At 54.1% G+C, this 20,058-nt stretch overlaps 1 protein-coding gene across 3 annotated transcripts in view; it reads right to left on the bottom strand.

Moving 5' to 3' along the window:
* Positions 1-20,058, bottom strand: part of MGAT5B (alpha-1,6-mannosylglycoprotein 6-beta-N-acetylglucosaminyltransferase B) — a 75,640-nt gene that overhangs the window by 27,047 nt on the left and 28,535 nt on the right. For all 3 annotated transcript variants that reach the window (XM_026068564.1, XM_026068566.1, XM_026068565.1), the window contains 5 exons: positions 9,903-10,015; positions 7,174-7,247; positions 5,525-5,695; positions 4,660-4,824; positions 3,745-3,914 (listed from right to left, as the gene is read on the bottom strand). In XM_026068564.1, the coding sequence (XP_025924349.1) occupies positions 3,745-3,914; positions 4,660-4,824; positions 5,525-5,695; positions 7,174-7,247; positions 9,903-10,015 (693 nt within the window). The remainder of the gene's footprint in view (positions 1-3,744; positions 3,915-4,659; positions 4,825-5,524; positions 5,696-7,173; positions 7,248-9,902; positions 10,016-20,058) is intronic.

The raw sequence follows: 20,058 nt of genomic DNA, 5'->3' as shown, positions 1-20,058 counted from the left end.
TTTGAAGCTCCCAAGGGGAGGGAAGATAAGCCAGATTTGTCATCTTACTTGTAACTCGGTAGCCCCTGCAGTTCATCAGGGTGCACTGCCTTTGAAATACAAGGTACGGCCAACCCAGAAGCATCTGCACCCTGGGCAGGCCAGGCAGACGGCAAATGTGGTGGGGAAACACAGAGAGGTCAAAGGAGGTGACTGAGGGCACACAGCAGGCCGGCGGCAYGGTCAGAAATACAGTCACCTCTCCTGGCTCCCAGCAGTGACTTTGCATGCGACTGTGTGATCTCTCCTSTGCGAAAGGAGGAGCGATTTGATGAAGACCTGGAGCCCCATTTTGACTGCCCCATGGAAAGCCAGGGCTGAGTTCAGTGGATCTCATAGGGATCCCAGGCACTTGGACAGTCACTCGCCAGCTGTAGAGGAAGTCTGCAAATCCTCAGAGTTCCTTATATTCACTCAAAATTAGCACTCATCCGCAAAACCACCTGGGAAAGCACAGTTTAACACCCTGTGCTATTCACCATTTGCAATTTGCCATCTGCTCCTCTCCCAGTTAGAGCATTATCCCTCAGGGGACAGATGCAATGCGACATGATTTTGGCTGACCGGCACACGCTGTCACGCTCCAGATCCTGCAACCGCACGTGTGGACTCTTCCTTTTCACTTCCAACCCAGCAGGGCTCCCATCGAGTACCCAGATGCCCCAGCATGGACCAGAACCTCTGACTACCAGCTTCTGCGGTCAGATGTTGTCTTTTCCTACTGGTCTGCATGATCCCTGGCATTTCAGACCCAATCCTGACCAGTGCCTCYGGGCATTGCTGCATTGCGATCAATATACACACTACTAATGAACAGCTCTTAGATAACTATTGGCTGAAGTGYAGACACGCAAACCTTTTAGTGATCCCTTGCCCATGATCAATATATGTATAAAAATCAGCTCAGAAATTTGAAGAGAGAAAAATCAAACCAGGAGAGAGGCTATTCTGTGTTGAATAATTTATGGGCACCAGCCTTTCTGCTGCGAAGGCCATGCTGAGCGGGAGAACTTGCAGCTCCAAGCCCTGGAAGGAGGCTGCCAAAGAGAAATAAAGAAAAAGTGGAAGCAATGCTTCACATTTCTGGGGTAAAATATCTCCAAATCTGGAACCCGAGTTGGTTATTGCTAGGCTGCGACAAGACCCAGTCGAACCCCCAAGCCTCTGCAAGAGTTGGCACTGTTAAAGAGGCTTCATCCAAGAGTCACCGACGCCATCTCAGCTCCTCCCAGCACTGCCTGTGGCGTGGACCTCATCACTGCCCATGGTGGCTGGGACCCATCTGCTTGTGTCCTCAATAGCCAGTGGATGGCCCCTGTGCTCCTCTAGCCTAAAATGACCTAATCTGTTGTCTGCCATTGACTGGTGAGGGCGGTTGTTGCATGAGTAAGTATAGTTAAGTCCTTATGGAGGCACCTCAGGGTGCTAAAGATCTGGGCTGGACCGCCGCTTGGCCAGCAAGCAGAACGAGGCCGCAGAGGAGCAAGGAGCTCCCTCGCTGAGCTCAACATGCRGGGGACGCGGGCAGGTGGGAGTCATCCTGGACCGAGAGGTGGCCCAGCCACCCTGTGGTGGTGCAAGCAGACTGCTCGGCCACAGATGCACAACGGGAGAGAACAAATTTAGCCTTGGTCTGCTGTGCGTGTTTCTCACCTGGGCTGGAGGGAGTTTTCTTTCACGTGCCCAGGAAAGAAGGGGCCGCGGGACCCCGGGTCCCATCCCAGTGCGCTCCCGGGGCTCTCCCCGGAGCAGGGCACCAAACCCAAACTCAGCATCCTCGTGCATCCCTGCAGCTCTCCCTGCACACTGCCCCTGCCCAAAGTTGTGTCAACGGGTGAAGTCGTCTGCCAGGCAGGAATTAATTATGCAAGACTAACGATTAGCACAACTCATTATTAATCAGCCATGTTCTGCTAAGCCTCCCGCTTGCCTGTGGCAGCGCGAAGACTTATCTCCGCACTCCTCAGAGCCAGCGCCTAACGCCGTGCCAACCTGACAGCAGGGACGTTTCCAAAATATCTCCTTCCTTGGAGATATTCAAAAGCTGTCTGCACACAATCCTTGGAAACGTGCTCTAGGTGACCCTGCTGGAGCAGGGGGGTTGGACTAGATGATCTCCAGAGGTGCCTTCCAACCTCAACCCTTCTGTGACTCTGTGACAGGGTCGCAAGCAAAGCAACGGATCGCTGGCATCTCTCGGCCCTCTCATCCCACCGCCGCTGCGAGACAGGCTCACCAGGCCACTGAGCGAGGGCCACGATAGCGCCGCCCTTGGCGTGACGAGCCCCAAGGAGCATTTCCCCACCGCGGCAGCAGCCCCACACGCTCGGGGAGGTGGAGGTGGTTTCGATTGCTGGAACAGAGAGAGGTTAAAAGGCTGGGCAAGAAAACAGCCTCGGGACGAGGAGCGAGGCAAGTAGGTCACGCTGGAGTCTGAGGCTTGGCCACTCCTCAAGGTAAGCCGTCTCGAGGAGGCAGCCTCATTTACAAGCCGAACTTCACGGCAGATAACCAGCGCACGCAGTTCTGCCGCCGCAATCCAGCTCCCTCGCTCCCAATCCCAGCTAAGAAGAGGAACAGTCGGAGCTGTCATTCACCGCTTCCTTCCTCGGCGTCTCAGGGGACACGTCCAAACCCACGTAGGGAGGGAGGGGAGATTTCATCAGAGCTAGTGGATGCCTGAGCCCCTATTTCTTAGGAAGGCAAAACACTGCAGGCAGCACGGCAGCCGCTCTCCAGAGTCGCTCGCCGAGGGAAACACATGCTTCAAACCCCCCGGTAAGATTGAGCCAACTCCTTCCCATCATTAAACGGCCACCGTGAGGCTCTTCATTAAAAAACACAAACAAGAATCGTACAACAACAACAAAACCCTCCCAGCCATTAACTTCTTTCATCTTCGAGTACATGGATATTATTTAGCACGTCAATTTAGCTCAGCACGCAGCGCAACCCAGCGATCGCCGGGACGCCTGCCTGCCTGCCTCTCGGAGAAGCTGCTGCGCTCTGCATTAGGACCAGGATTATTTTTTTGAGTTAATTAGTCGGGAGCTAATTCTGTTCATTAATTCTGAATGCTGCAGGGGCCGGGCTGGATTTTGTGCATTGTTTTTTCCAGCATTGTTATTTCTCCCTTCCCTTTTCAGCGTGCCTCATTATGCGGCAGATGCTGGCTTAGCATTGCCCAACATCTCCTCTGCCCATGAGGAGACTTCAGGCTGTGCTTGATTTATATCCTGTTATCACTTGCATTTGCACCAGCACTCGCCCTCCAACTTATGATCTCTGCGAGGAGGAGAGGAAAGCTCGCGAGGTCCTTGCAGCCACCACCAGGACACCGTGCAACGAGTTTGGGGCAGCTCCCGGTGACGGACCCCTCAGCGGCAGCTTTTCCTTGCAAGGGATGCAGGTTATTTTTGGCAGCCCGCCCCGGCTGGGCAGGAAGGGAGGAAGGGAGGGAAGGAAGGAAGGAAGGAGCAGAGTCACCTCTCAAACCACGCCGGTAAAGCCCTGGGACTGCGCACAGCCATGCATGCATGGCGGGGTGAGCCGGCCGGCCCCCGGGACACCTGCATCCTGTGGCCACCAGCCCGCAGGGACGGTCCCCGGGGGACGGAGGGAGGGAAGGAGCCTTTCCTGCACCCGAGCCAAGGCGGGAGACGCCACGTGCTGCCCAACACCACCAGAAGGCGAAGCAGCACCTACCTCTGCAGCTCCTTGAGCGAGACGGTGACCCGCAGGCTGTGTCCCAGGAGGAAGAGGGCGGTCAGGATGTCGGCCCACTGCACCATCTCCCCCAGCGGGCCCCCCTTCAGCACCCGCGGGCTGAAAACATCCCCCGACTCCTCCGTCAGGAAGCCGATGTGGATCAGGATCTGGTGGGACAGGGAGAGGCGATGAGGCACAGACCGCAGGCACGAGGGGTGGCGTGGGGAGAAACGCGGTTGTGCTAGCGGGGAGGGTGGATTTGCCAGGATCCGGTCAGAAAGGAGTTACAGTCCCGATTCACTCCCCGCTCCTTTTGCGGGCCTTAATACCCAAGGAAAATCACTCGGGTGTGAAGACAAGCAATCCATGTCTAATTAGCAAAGACCCAAAATTCAGTGGCTACCAGCCCCCACTGCCTGGCTCGCTGTATCTCAGGACCAGGCCTGTTTTCCCAAAGTCCATCAGGGTCTGGCTCATGGACTGGAGGCTGGGTTTCATTGTAGGAAGGCATATAAAGGCCACGCTAAAAAGTGCAAAAATGTATATCATTTGTAAAAAGCATTTGTAAAAATGCAAACAGAAGGGCCAGCGACCTCCAGCACCCCCAGGCAGGAGAGGTGCCAGCCCCTTCCAACCTTCTTGCTAGAGGTCTATCCAGCTGGATGTGTCTCGTACCACCAGGACCCATCTCTGAAATTCAGCCCATCTTTCAGCCAAGCTGATCCCGCGGTGTCCTGAATGCAGAGACATGCCCATTCCCGCTACGCCCACAGACCGGACCCTCCAGGCCCACATGCATCCCTAAATCACGTCCCCTCCCAGCCCATTCCTGCTCCCAGCTGCAGTCCCCCGCGTCCCTGATAGTGCGGCCTCCCTCTCCCCCTACCGAGACCCCATGCAAACTGCTCGTACGTGTTTCTGGTCTCTCTGCCGGCCCTTCAGCTTCTGCTCCAGGCGCCGGGCCGCCCGCAGCCACTGCTGAGCCAGGTGCCGGATCCTCTTCTTCATGAAGATGAGGGACTCCTTGCCCGTGCCCACCAGCTCCAGGAGGCGAGTGAGGTCGCTCCGGAAAGCTGCCTAGGGAAGAAAGTGGCTTTGCTGTCCAAGTAGAGGGGAAGCAGCTGCGAGAGGAGCCCAGGGACTCCTGGAGGACCAGAAGAGGTTTGCTCTCCCTAAGCATCTGCTGCACAAGGAGCCCCCGGCAAGGAAGGCTCTTTCCAGCCTCCGGAGCTGTTGAGTATCAGCTGGGGGCTAGCAAGAGGTTTCCCTTGGAAAATCTGGGACAGGAGAGCAGGCAGGAGAGGAGGGAATTTAGGGGGTGTTTTGCCTTCCCCACTGCCTCTCCTCTCAGCTCCCGAACTGACAGGCACATAAAACTACTCAAAAAGGATCTTGAATTATAAATGAAAGCTCACGTCCGGGGATTGTGTTGGCACAGCCGATCCCAGACCACCCGGAGCAGCCCGTAACACAATAGCCCATTGCACCAACTGTAAATCCTGCGGAGCTGACGTGACACCTGGCACGTGTCACCTGGCACCTTTCCTGAGCCACAGCCCGAAACCAGAGCTCCTCCGCTTAATGCACCAAATTCCCAGGGCCCTGCTGCATGTGATGACTCCTGTGACACTCCAGACGTGAGAAAACTCATGTGCTGCCTTCGGATCCATCTCAGAGACCTGCTGACACTGCTGTCTCTGGGAACGCTTGTCTCAGCGGCTTTAAACCCTCAAAACCCCCCTCACGCCAGGCAGGACACGAACTGCCATGGCCTTACCTGCCCCCTGGGCAGCGGCCCGGGCGAAGGCAAAGCCGCCGTCTGGTTTCTCCAGGGCAGGGGAGGGCAGAACCACTCGACCTCGCTGAGGTAGATGAGGAAGGAGCACTCTGTGCCGTCCACGCCAAAAAATGCATAGCAGGGGTCAGAGGTCCACCTGGCCCTCATCCACTGCAAGGGAGGCAAAGAAACCCGTCAGGCTCCCGCTCCCGACGGGATGCTTCGGACGCCACCACGGGAAACCTGGCAGCCCAGCGAGGCACCGGCATGTCAGTGCCTTTCCGCACCAAGATCCCTCTTTTCCACAACCTTTTTTTCCGTGGAAGCTAAACCAAGGATTTAGGCACAGATTCCAGCAAGAAGGGGCACGCTCCCCCAGGACAGTCACTAATTCCTAGCAAACGACACGCTATGGGGATTGCTTCTCGTTAGCTTTGCCAAGGAGCGAGCTGACCTGCCGCTTGCACAGCCCTGGGCAGGACGGGGCGAGGATACAGCTCCACGGCCAGTCCCAGGGGATGATTTCCCACGGAGGAGAAGAGCCAGCAACCGCATCGCCAATCTATCATCCCCTGGAAGGGCTTTCGCCGGCCTCCTTCTAATTCAACTACAAAAGCAAATCTACTCAGGAGACAGGTCACTGCCTGCAATATGTAAAATGCACCAATCATCCAGACAGGAGATCGAATTACAGCCTTCGACAATTAAATTACACTCCGAATATACTCAAATCCTGGAAGGAAAGGATGCCTAGTGCTAGGGGAAGAGGAAAACACAACCACTGGTAACATTTTAATATACCCTTCAGTATCGTTTCATAGAGACTCAGCCCTACAGAAATCTAAGCAGGGTTTGAAGCAGGAGGCTGGGAGGGGAAGGGAGATACTTTTAATTAGTTCACGTAAATATGCTCTCTGTCAAAGCAATCATGCCCCAGGCCAAATGCCAGGCTGCGTTCAGGTGTAAGGAGCACGCTGTGGCAGGCAGGACATAATATTTGAGATCAAGGTCCTCGTCACCTGAACAAGATGCTCTTCTGCGCAAGGCTGAGATTGCTCCCCAGATACTAGCTAACGCTCCAGATATTTAAAGAAGATGTGACAGCGCTTTCTCCTCATCATGCTTCTGTCATTAAACAAAGAAAATGCAGGCGGTGAGGTCTGCAGGCGGAGGTAATCTCCTGGAGCTGACTGGACTGCTGCTTGCAAGCCCTGCTTCTTCTGCCCTTTGGCTACTGCGGCTACAATGCTTCACGCTACCAAGACCGTATGTGTCGTTATTGAGGAAAACGGTTACATCCTAACAACAAAAGCTCCAAATCTGTCCTCCGTGGGATGCCTACCTTTGCGTTTTCTCCCCACGGGGCAGCCATGCCCCGTTTTCTACATGGGCCCTTTGGCTGGCCACAAAAGGCACCTTCTGCTCTTCCTTCTTCAGTGGGCCCGACCTGGGTCTCGTTTTAAAAGGAAGGGTCATTCTGGGAAGAGTCACCCTCTGCACCGTGCGTCCCAGGTTAGACTCCCATAGTAGCTGCTTTATGCCTTTTCCCAGCAGTTTCCACTTGAGGACGAGCCCCTCTCCCAGAGGAACCGGTCCATCCCGAGACGGGCGACCGCCCCAGCCAAGGAGGGAAGAGAGCCCCGACTCACCTCCACTTTCCCAGCGCAGTCAGGGTACTTGGGGTCCCTGGGCACCTCGCACTGGTCTCTCCTGCCGTCCATCACTGCAGAAAGAGAATTTGGGCAGAGGAGAGCCGGGACACGCCGGCAGGTCAGCCAGCAGCACCGGGAGAGGCAGCAGGGTGATGGGACCGGGCTGCTGGTCCCTGCATGCACCCGGCTGTGCTCCCGCGGGCTCCCGCTTGGCAGCACGCGCCCTGGGCACCGCGGCCAAGCCGGGCAGCAAGGCACACAGCCCTGTTCGATAGTCCTCTTATATATATATGTGTATATGTATATATATATATTTTTTATTATTATTATTATTTTTTTTTCTGCTCTCTCAGCCTAAATTACTGGATCTGGTCTAGGTCCCAGGTGCCACCTATTCTCGCTCCTTTTAATAAACAGGCTGCAGGATCCAAGGAAGTACTTGACAGCCTTTGCACTGTAAACTCGCAGCGAAAATTGTCCCAGTCGGTGCTGCTCACACACTCCAGTGCGATGCCAGAGAAGCTGGACCCCCCCAAGATGGACACCCAAAGCAGGGTCTGACACACAGAGCCCCCGGGCCCCAGACACCCTCCAACGCAGATCGACAACATCCTTGGAATAAGGCACGAAACAGGCTAGAAATGGTAACGAGAGTTTTCCATCCCCTGCTGTCAGTTTAGTAAAAGACACTACCCCTTCCATACACTCTTCCTTTCCTATAACCAAAAAAGCTTCCTCATGAGAGATGAGACCGAAGAGGCAGAGCAAGCATCTCCCACCTGAAGACTCAAGCCCCCAGCCTCCACAGCCACCCAAACTGCAGCAGTCCGGGGAGCCGTGCTGCTCTCCAGGCACTGCCGGGATTGGAAAGGGAACATCTCCCGGCTCTGGGTCCAAGTCCCCAGGCTCCGGTTCCAAATCACCAAGTCTTTCGATCTGGCTGATGGCACTACTCCTTGCCCCAGGGCAGGAAGGCGAGYAGGCAGCCCGCCGCGGGAAGACTGGCTCAACCGAGTGCGACATTTAACTCTGACTCAGTTCAGATTCGTCACCACTCCTGCCCCTTGCAGGCACGAGTTTCACAGGTCTCATGCATTGATTCCCCAAGCTCTCAAGTCGTCCTGGCCAAGTAAGGTAACGCTTTAAGGAGGAAGCTGCTGGTGCCAGAGACCACACAGTGTGGTTTCTTATCCAGCCTCCTTTTCCAGCCCTCCTGGCTCTAACGGCAAGGTGTCCTAGATGCCTCCAAGATGGGCTCAGCCCAAACTCAGGACCTCCTCTCCCTTGAAGGGATGCTTCCAGCGTGCTGAGCTGCGACTAATTACAGACGGTGAACGTGTCCTGTATTGGCACAGGAGACAACTTTCAGCCACTGCTCCCTTGGCCCAAGCGTAGGCAGACATCTGTTATTCAGATCCAAAGACTGAATAAATGAAAATGGGTCAGGGGCATGACGAGAGGCTCCATTTGCTCTGTCTAACATGGTGCTGCCAGTCATGCAAGTATTTATGCTGTTAACACTAAGTATACTCTCCTCCGCTCCTTCGCACTGGGAAATGGGTCTCCATAATAGAGATGGACATTAAATATTGATATCAGGAAAGGAATCTGCTGCCTGGCCCAGATCTCCCCCCGTATCAAAGGGGGCAGAAAAGGCTCTTTGGAACATTATCTGTGGCCAGAGGAAGAAAAACTAACAAGTAGCTAAATATTTCATACCCCAGGGGTGGTCTGAGTGCACAATGAGGAAGCCAGTCATAGAATGCTCTTGTATCTGCTACACTGATCTTGGGTATTTTACCCTTACGCATTTGCTGTTTCCAAGACCCTGGTTTGGACCCAAGGACAAGAGAGGACAACACACTGAGGTTTTGTCACAGAGCCCAGAAAATGGAGCAGGAAAACTTCTTGAGAAACCATCAGCCCAGCCCTCTGTTTGGTGGTAGGACTGGTGATATTAAACCACCCAAGATAAGGGTGCCAGCTAATGAGCCAGTGTGACGAGGCTGATTTCCCCTGTGAATGGGATGCCGCAGGAACAGACACACAGGCAGGTATAAACTCCAAGTAAAATTTTACAGCCTGGTCCACAAAGTCCTGGAGTCTCTGAGCATCACGGTCTGATGTTCCCCTTCTACAGGTTGGGAAACTGAACAAGGGAAGTGATGGGACTCGCCCAAGGCCATCTTGTGAGAAGGTTTGGCTATTGGTAAAGCGATACCACAGCCAGAGCAGTATCCGTAGAACAACAGATGTATGTCAACCATCTCAAATAAAGTACAACCTCAGCCAAAACACATTTGCTCCCCCCAAAGCAAGACACCAGTTGTGGATCAACGTCTTCAAACTGCTGATTGGCAGAAGTGAGGAAGCCCCAGTGGGACCATGACCTCTCTGTATCTCTCCATYGTTTTAATTCTTTCCCCAAAAGGCAAAACAAGATTTGGGCTCACCGATGTCTGGTCTGACCACATACTACACTCTCACAGAGTTAGACACAGGAAGTCCTAAGAGGTCTGCCAAAGAGCATGAGACGTCCTACTTAATTTTGTAGACAGGAGTGAGGTAGGTAACCTCAGATCAACATCCCTTCCCCTGCGTTTTTACCAGGCCTTCTGTGGTAGGCTTGGCTAGATTTCCCTGTTGCAACTGCACAACCCATATGAATTTTGGAGCATGTGGCTGTGTCCAGGGCATAGGCTACGGGGAGCCCCTCGCACGCTTACCTTTTCCATTCATGAGGCTGTTCCGGAGAATCTGATCTACTTTTATTGCAATGTCCGAGACATTTTGAGCTATAGCTTGGATCCTCTCCATCAAACCGGCTGCTGGCTGGAACCTGGAAAGAAAACAAATAGACCCTGAAAACATGATGTCTTCTTGTTGCAGCATCCAGGTTTGTTAGAAAGAGCCAGGAGGGCTTCCTGCTTCACACAGCAATCTTTCTTTCTTTGCAAGCTGCTGCCACATAGAGCTTAGCCCCAGGATGTAAAGCAGGAATGCATCTTCCAGTATGTATCCGGCAAAGATCTCATTGGCTTTAAAGAGTTTTCACTAAAACTACATAATCAATTCTCTGCCGTTTTGTTCAGTGTGCTGATAAACGCAGATACATCTGTGTTTTACATGGGGAAATGAAATGTGCTGGCAAAATTTGTTTTCTTTATTTCAAATATGTTATGTCTGAAAATCCTTTACCGAGATTATTGATCTTGCAGCGCATGCAAGAAAAAAAAAAAAAGAGGACTAAGAACAAAAAATCCAGAAAAAGAAAAGGTAGAAAGTGGAAAAGACACTAGGAAGCTAGTAGGGCTGGAGCAGCCTACCGATGGCCCCAGCCACAAAACACACAGGACATGAGGATGGGCTGAACCGGTCTGGCCAATCCACTACGGATTTAGGTCAGCAGATTTCCACATCCTCCAGTGATTCCCAGCCAACTGGAGCGAGCACAGCACTGCAGAGGTGCAGCCACGAGGTATCCCTGGCGAGCACTCATGCATCACACACACGCAACCTTTTTGCTCGGGAGTTTAGCATTGCCGGACTACATTTAATCTGCGAACAAATACAAGCTGGCCCAGAAAAGAAACGACCTGGTTGCCTCCATGAAGAGGAAGACAGTGATGACACTTCATTGGTTGCGTCTGTCGCATAACTGTGGAGGAGTTGCTGTCTCGTCCATCTTGCAGAGAGCAAGAAAGGCTGGGTGCAGGGTACAGAGGGCTTTGCACAAACCGCTCACCCTTGCTCCCCAAACACTATCGGGGACAGCTTTGCTCCTTCAAGCAACCGGTGAGGAGCAGCAGGCGAGGGCCACATGGGGCAGGGTCACAGGGCGATCACCCACCGCAGCAGGGCTGAATGCGGCATCGCGGCACAGGGCAGCTCCAGCAAAACACACGCGCACCTTCCTGCTAAGGCTCGAGACCAAATTCCACCGGTTTGAAGAGGACTTAGCCGCGTACGCTGCCTGTTGAATAAAAACTCACTATCGACACCAGCCTGGGTAAACAGACATCAGCCCCAGCGTCTCAGCTGCACCGGGTATCACCTGGGCTGGAGCTACACTAGTGACCGAGCGCTGCAAAGGGGCCTTGATGTGAACGAAAATCTACTGCAATATGTAAAAGAGGACAAGAACTCAGTCCACCAACTGCGATGTCCTACCACGTCTGACAAGGAGCCAGCTTTCCACCTCAAACGCTTCGTTTGCCACATCCACCGCAAACGACGTCTTGAGCTCGGTTATCGCTGTAAATAATCTCCCCTTCTGCAGCGTCTGGGTCATAAGCTTTTCCCCCAGCTGCCCAGATCATTAAGATGTACAGAAATGTCATAAGTTGTGAGCAAACCCAAAAGAGCTATCTTGAATACTCTTGGCACAAAAATATTTGCTGATTTCAGGCCCTTCCCACTGAAGTTTTATGTTTGTTCTCTAGCAGATCAGCGAACCTGAAGGCTGGGATTTAAAGCGCCTCTGTCCTCAAGGCTAAAAAAACCCTGGTTTTATGAACCGATACTGCTTTGGCTGTTGATTTAAAGTCCATTCTGTAGCAGCAAGCAGCCCACATTTTTCCTTCTGGCATGGTTTATGACCGTCAATACTGAACCTTCATATCTCCACAGGGGACCACATAACCTGGGCTTTTAAGAAATAATAATTAAATGCAGAGGACACCATTGCCCCCAAGTAGCTTTCAACCTTTTGCAGAGAATAAACCCCGAGTCTCCTGCCAGCAACTTTCACTGCTGAAACAGGGAGGCCTGGTAAGATATGGGCACAAAAAAGACTTGTGATGCTTGTCAGCATGGCTCCAAGGAGATAAAATGCTCCTGTTCCGAGGGCTGAACAGCCTGGCCAGCCCCGAAAGCTCTCAAAACCCCAGTTTCATTTTGCAACCTTTTTTCCATAAGAAAGCAGTAATCAGACCACGAAGGTGATACACACACACTCAGAAAAATCGGGAAAAGCTGCAGTGATCAGTTTAGCAAGAAATACCCCAAGAATTCACTGAATTTACAGCTCATGGCCCAACCGCCAGCAACAGAAGGGGAATTTCCACATGGCAGAGATGCTCCTCTGGTTCCTCCACTGCTCCAGGTGCCGAGACACACAGCTACAGCACCCCTGCTCCACCTTTCCGAGCACCTAGATCAGCCCATGACTCAACTTTTACCTGCCCCGACACTCGCTCAGGTCTGAGCCAGCCCCAAAAAGCCAGGTAATTGCCCAAAGGCTGAAGGCCACCTTGGTCTCCATCTCATCTCCGATGGCTTGGGGGGTGAGCTCAGCTAGGGCTGAGAACCAGCACGGGCAAATGCTTTCAAGCACAATCAGCACCGTTGTCCCAAATAAATTGCTTTCTTCTAGGCTCAGCATCCCAGCCAGTGAAAATCCTGCTGGAGCTCCGGCTGCAGCGGAGGTTTTCCCCAGCTGATGAATCCAGCCCTGCATTTATGTCAGCTTGCCCAGCTCTTGCAAGCTACAGATGTTCTCCCAACAAAAAGATTTCAAGCCAGAGCCCTTTGATGCAAAATGTATGTTTGATCATCGCAGTCAGGCAACGCTTTGAGTTCTTTGAAACGCGAGCCCCAAGTCACGTTAGCGCTGCGAGGCTTCCCACGAAACGCGGAAGGGCCACCGAAGGGGAAATGAAACCTGAAGCGACCAGTATCAAGAAGCCAAGGGAATATTACACTCCCTTCTGCTATTTTGGAGCTGGAAAGTGACACAAAAAATGTCCATCTTGGTTCTTTCCCATTCAAAACGTCCCTTTGGAGCAAGCAGCCAGYGCGTAAAGCCGCGCTCCTATGCTGACAGTGCTGATGGACCGCGGCTTTTGCGCTAATGCGGGCGCCCGCATTCATATCGCTGGGCAGCATGGGTACGACTTGAGCATGTTTCATTTACGGTATTAAAAAGATGACCAGAAGGTTAAGCATAAGTTACCGAAACTATCATTAAAATGATTTGTCACCTGGGCAGAGGACAGGAAAATAAGGTTTTTAAAGCAAAACCTCAAACACAAAACGGTTTTCTGCAGCTCATCAGAATCTGATGCCCTGTCCTTAGTAACCAGAGACACCGGGAAGGACAAGGTAAGTGGCTTATTCCACCAAATGCCAGCTAAGCGGAATGGAAATATTTCAACGCCCTTGTTCATTATCCAAAAATGGGAATGAGATCATCAACTGTTTATCCAGCACAAAAATCAGTCCGTGCAGAAAATCAGTGCAAAGCTGCAGCCTCATTAAACCTCACTTAGGACAAGGGTATCTGCAGGAGGCAAAGGACGCATCGGCATTGCCCRGCCGGGGGACGGCATCGCCGCGTTCAGCGGAGGGACTCCCTGCCGCAGGCTCCCGCGCGGAGACCTTCGGCCACTGCACGGCCTCAAGGCGCAGGGTTTCGCGCACGTGACCCTAACGCCACGACATGCAGCTGCCGCAGCGCAAAGTGACCTTTGCGTTAGCGACGAGGGGTCTCGCCCCCAAATACCGACACCTACGGCAGGCAGCGCAGGAGCTGGCATCCTTTGCACGCTGCCCATACAGAAAAGCTTTATTCTGTTTTAGCTGGAACGCCGGCCTCGCCTCCGCCGGCGCCGCTGAAAGAGGAACTCGCTTCCAGCACAGGCAGCGGCGACGTGCTTTTGTCCCTTGTTGTTGTTTTTTAAAATTTTTCTATAGTGACAATATAAATGCCACCGAAATAGGCTGGGGCTGTGCCAGCTATTGAAACTATAGTAAATCGCTATGGGTTTCCTAGAACAAATTTTTCCCTGGGACCTGAGAACCGTTTACTACAGCAAATATAAGCACTTTTACTTCTAACCATCAATATTGATTTCGTCTTTATTATTTTCAGATTTATATTTCCCCATGATGATTAAGATTCAGATCACAGTGTGGCTTATAATGCACCATCTACAGTATTCATCTCGTTTCAAAAACTGCTATTAAGATATATCTTTCCCCACTGGCAGATCATTTGGCACATAATGTAGCTGGAGGTTGAGTTTTCTTTTACTTTTTTATGCATTAATTTGGTTCCCTTCGCTTTGTCTCTTGTCCCCAGCCCTGCAGCGGCAGCTCAGATTCAGCCTGTTTATCCCTTTACAAGGCCCTGTATTTTTATTGCCTTTTATAAAAGGGGCATTATGAAAAGATGAATCTCTTTCTATTTGCGTGTTGTCTTCATAATACAAGCCCTAAACATATTTGCTTGCTCATCCTATATTTCTTGCTATTAACTGCCGAAAGCCGTGACTTTGGAAAGACCGATACGGAGGGAGAAAAGCAGATGTTTCAAAGATAATGCATCWCAAATGCAACATTCGCACAGCGAATCCAGGGACACGCGGCTCCGCTTTCCCCGTCGCACCACGACATCGAACCGGGCAGGACGAGCATGCAGTCGGACACTAGGAGCAAAGCCGAGGGGTCCTGGGGGGACACCAAGAGCTGGGAAAGGAAAAAGGCCATTTCGAGCTCCAGAAAGTCGGCGTGACTCAGAGCTTTGCTCCTCTGGCGGAAGAGAATCAGGGTAAAACTCATCAACGCCGGAGGCAAAACTTCCTCGGGATCCACGTCCTTCTGCCCGTCTCTTTGCACCCCTCCRGGCTCGCACATGCAAGTGCAAAGCGGAAACCGTCCTTGCAACCCTTGCATCCATGCATCCTTGCATCCCACGCCGAGAAGAAACAGGGAGCCCGGATCGCCCGCAAGGGCAGGGGGAGAAAGCAGAAGGAGAAGCCCGGGGCCCTCGAGGGCTTCACCTGGCGGCCGGCGCTCCTCCTAAAAACCAGGTTACTGGCCCCTACCGGATCCCAGCAGACAACAGGGATCAGCACAGGAGRTACAGCGGCGATGGGCCGGGTGCCCCGTTCAGGAGGATCAGCTGCGCATTTCTGTGTTTATTTGACTTGTAATCCTGCTTTTAATCCTCATGAACTCCAGTGCTGGAGCTCTTGCCCTAAGCCTGGATAAACAAGCGCTTGCTCGGTTTTTTGCAGGGGGCTGGCAGGGAGCGAGGGCACCGTCGGGAGCGGGGACGCAGCCCGAACCCCCCCGTCGCTCCCGCCTCGTCGGAAATTTATAGCATTGTCTCAAAGAAAACAGCAGGGAAGGACAGACGGCGCGGGGCAACCGTGCGACGCGTCACCGCGAACCTCGCCTCCAGCGCGGCAGAAAGCGGTGCCGAGGCGCCGGGACCRCGGCTCCGGCTCCGGAGGTAGGACGCGCTCCCGGCCTGGCTGCGCCTCCCCGGCACGGACTTGATGGAGGCATTCGGCCCCTCCGCGCCTCAGCTTCCCGGTGCTAAAACGCGGATAACGACGCTCCGCCCGTCTTTGCGACTTCCCTCGGACCCGCGTCGGAAAAGGCCCGTTCAACTGGCAAGCGCTTTTCCGCTTCGCGGGCAGCTCCATCCACTCAATTGTATAAAAAAAAACCCTAAAAATCACAAAACAGCGTACGCTTCAAATGTAATTCCTGGTATTTCTGCATTCCACAGTCTTTTCTATTATATCTCAGGGCTGAGGCAAACAGCTCAATCTCTTCTCCATGAATATTTGAATRAAGACCTGACTCCGCTCTGGCTGTGGCTGCGCTCCTTCTGAATTCATATTGGACAAATATCCTAGGGAACGCGTTTCAGGAAGGGCACGTTCCTTGGAAACTCATTTCAAGCAAATATTGGATGATGCACAGGCAGAATCGTGTTCCAAACTCCTCCAAAGCTAGGAGTTACTTTCAGCAAATTCGGGAAAGGAAACCATGGCACGTGACCAATCCAAGCTGTCCAAATGATAGATCGTAAAATAAATACCGGGGCATTTTACTCACTAAAGTAATTCAATTTATTTTAATTTCAATTTGCATTGGGCAAACTTTCTCGCGCAAATGTATTTACAGGATTGAATCCTTAGCTAACAGAAAGCCAGCGGCTGCACAGCCTGCAGGAAAGCTCCATTTCAGCAAGCTGGCAATAAATTTCGAGAAAAATAAGATGTCGTCGTGAAAACGTTGACCAGTTTTGCAATCAAAGCCAGCATCACAGACCCGTAACGAACAGCTCACGCATACCCCACATGGCAAAGAATTTGCCAACACCATATAAGCAAGATGGTTAATTAAAATATTTTACRAACGCTATAAACTGCTCAGAGCTCCTTCTTAAGCCTGAATACGAAGCTGGAGTTAAAGCTGAACCCAAGCCTTCATCTTCCTAACAACTTGCAGAGCAGAACAGAGAGTCGAGCCCAGGCACCAACAAATTTCGTTCAATATATGGAGGGTCGCAGGCGCAAGGGTTACTGGGGTCACTTTGATGTATGTTGATTTTCCCTCAATTGAGGCATAAATCAGACATTCGTTTACCTGCTTAGGTCGCCCGATTCCCACGGGCTGCGGGACACTTGGCGTTAAGGTCCCCGGCCGCCCGGCCACCCTCCTCTCCTTGCACACGTGCACCCAGCGGCCAAGCTCACCCGTCCGCCCCACCACGGAGGCAGCTTTGACCCCCACCGCCCTAAATCGACAACCCCCCCCGCGGCACCAGCGGTCAGGGCTGGAAACGCACCAAACGGACCCAAAACGGAGCCCGTTACGGAATCGGGTGCAGTGGATTGAGCCGGAGGGGCACGAGGGAGGCTCGCGGATGCCCATCTCGCCCCGAGGCGGCACCGGCGGGGAAACCGAGGCAGGTTCGCTTTCCCCCAAAGAGCACCCGAAACAGCTGTTTCTACCCCCAATACCAATCCAGGCCTCTACAAATAAGCTAAGTCAGCCCCGCGATGCACCAAGGAGGTGCGGGGAGGTCCGGGGGCGGCACGGAGGGCCCCATCGCCCCCTCTCCAGCCCCGCGCRGGGCCGGTGAGATGCCGCAGGCTCGGCTCTACCGCAGGGACCCGGGAGCATCCRGCGGCGGTTTATCGACAGCAATAATTTAGGAATTAACAGAGCCGGGCCAGCAGGAGCATCGCCCAGTTTAGCATCGTAGCGTGCGACTTTTAACGACGAGAGGAACGTGGGGTCCCGYAACGAGCGCAAGAGCAAACACTCGGAGCGCGCGGAGGCGATCCAAGCCGCGGCAGTAATTAAGCTTCAAGATTAATCAGTCGTTAGCGAATCACGCCTCCCGCGGGGAAGCAGGGCCGGGTGCCGCAAGCGCTGCGGGCAGCAGGGGGGACGGCGGGGCAGCCCCGGCTCAGAGACGGGCCCCCAGCAGCTCCCGCTTGCGGTGCCAAGCTCGGATCCGCCGCTCCGCGCCCCGGCCCCCCTGCTCCGAGCTAACGCTCCCCTCGCCCAGCAAACTCCCGCGAGCGCTTCCAATTTCCGCCCCGCCGCCGATCCACGGGGATTGCATTCGATGGACAGCCACACAGATTTCACGGCGGCCGGCACGCCGCTCGCGGCCCTCGCCGCCGGGCAGGCATGGAGGGAGGACTCGGCAAACCCCAGCGGCCCCCGTGGCAAGCCGGGGTGGGGGGACGCCTGGGAAGCCGCCGGGCGGCTCCCGCCGAGGACAACGGTGCAGCTCGGGTCACCAAATGCTGTTTCTAAAGCGGGGCGAGAGGCCGCTGGGCTGCCCACGGGGGCAGCCGTACACCCAGCCGCAGGCAGCGGGGGCGAAGCTGCCCTCCCCGCCGCCCCCTCGCCTCGGGGCCGACCCCAACGCGCCACGCTGGCGGCTGCACGGCGGCGTGGACACCGGCCGGAGGCGTCCCAGGGCGGCACAAGCCAAGCCGATGCCCGGGGAGAGCCGAAAGGGAGCCAAGACGCAGGCAAACGCAGCGGCCGCTCGCTAAGAAACATCCTGGAATAACTTTGGGCAGAGCAAAGCTCTTTGCCCCGCCAGCTCRGAGGCTTTCCAAGGCGGGTAATTAATTGCACCTCGTTTAAGTCGCTTCCTTGTGCTTTGGAAGTGAAAAAGCCATCCCTGACCTCCCGGCTGCGCAGACCCGCAGAGCGGCACTGGCAGCGGACAGCCGTCACGCAAGCGCTTCGGAGGCAGCTGCGCTTCGGCAGGGAGCGGGCAGCGATTGATTAGATGGATATTTCATAAAGCCCAGCGAGGGCTTCGGCTCGTTCTTCTTCGGGAGGTGCTCCGCAAACCCAAGTCCTTCTGATTTCATTTGGGACCCAAGAGTAAGAAGAGCGCTTTGTAAAACCGAGCAGCAACCCGCTTTTGCTCGGGTGGCATCGCGGACGGCTGCGCAGTGGGAGAGATGACCGCGGCAGCCGTGTCAACCAGAAACGCTTTAAAGAAAAAAAATCCCTTTGAAATTATCCCCCTTTAACTGCACTATTTTGCTGACAGCTTCAAGTCAGTCACTAGAGATCCAAGAGACAGTGATGGGGATGCAGGGAGGAAGCAAACCCCGATGGAGTTCGGTGCCTTCGCACCCAGGACAGCGGGAGGCCCCGGTCCCACTCCGCACCGGGGTTCCCGCGGGATCCGCAGCGCATCCTCACCCCCCAGCGCCGCAGGGACCCTCAGCTGCAGCCCGTTATCCTCCCGCAGACGGTTTCTTGCTGCGGCATCAAGGTTTTGCCCTAGCTGCCATTCGGGTTGCCCCAGGTTGCTTCGCTCAGGGCTGGACAGCAGGGACACAACCCGGCACCGCTCCCGTGCCACCCACGCGCCTCCTTCCGCTGCGGCGCAGACCCCGGCCGAGGCTCCAGGGGAGGAGGGAGGCATCAAAAAACACTTAGGAAGTGTTTGCAGATGCTGCTGGCGCTTCCCTAAGGATCACAGTAATAATCCAATATTGGGCTGGTGGGTGAACTGAGATACTAAGCAAGTACATGAGTCAGGTACCAAGGTGGAGAGAGCCACGGAAAAAAGAAAAAAATACAGATTCCTATGGGGGAAGTCGGGAGCCCAGGCAGCAATTCCTCCCGCGTCAAGCCTGGCCGCCCCCGGCAGGTGCCCTGGAGCCCAGCCTGGAGAGGGAGCATCCACCCTTGAAGGACCAGAGCCAGGAGATACCCTGGTGATGGTGCTTCCTTCCCTGGAGACACTTTGCCCCAGGAACTTGACCCGGATTCAGCCCTTTGGATTCAAAGGCTAGACGAAAACAAGGACATTATGCAGGCATGAGAAGTGTTTGTACTGCACCATTTGATGTCCAGCCTGCTTTCCCACCTGCTGCTCTCATGTACGGCGGTATACGAGCTATGGGAAAGTCCAAGTTGCACAGCTCCCTGGAGATGCTYGTGGGGCTGGATGCATGGGACATTTCCTGCTGGCGTTTCTAGCACGCAGGTGTGCACGTACGCACACCCCTTTTTTTTTTTTTTATTTGCACTTGGATTCATCTCAGCGCTTCTGCTCTTTGGATCTCCATTCTCGGGTTTGCTCCCCAGGCTGTGCAACGTCCCCAAGGCKCTCTCCCCCAGCATCGCCACCCAACGATCAGCGGGCTCCTGCCACGCGGGACCCAAAATAAACCCAGAGCAGCTAGGAGAAATCGGCTCCACCGGGGAACCCCTCGGGCAGCGAGATAATCAAGAGAGACGCGTCCTGCATCGCCCCATTGCCGCCAGGCACCTTGCAAACAGCGGGAGCAAAAATAAGAGGCGCTTTTGCCGGCTGCTGCCCTCCCATGTAGGCACCAGCCAGCGCCTTTCTCCTCCGCTACAACCAGTGAAGCACCAGTTGCAAAACCAGCAAAGACTTCCCAAGTCCCAAGTCCGACTGGCCAAGGGGACCGAGACCACCCAGACCCACCTGCAACAACCAGCTCCTGCGGGGACGCTGGGTACCATAAACCRACCTGGAACGCGATATTTCCATCCTAAGCAATCACTGCCAGTTCACACAAACGCTTTTAAGCCCGTCTCTTGGCTGCTGCTACGCAGAAATTACTGTAA

The sequence above is a fragment of the Apteryx rowi genome, unplaced genomic scaffold, assembly GCF_003343035.1.
Source record: "Apteryx rowi isolate R43461 unplaced genomic scaffold, aptRow1 scaffold_275, whole genome shotgun sequence".
Classification (NCBI taxonomy): Eukaryota; Metazoa; Chordata; class Aves; order Apterygiformes; family Apterygidae; genus Apteryx; species Apteryx rowi.
The sequence above is the reverse complement of the archived record's forward strand: the minus strand, read 5'-3'. Positions and strand labels throughout refer to the sequence as shown.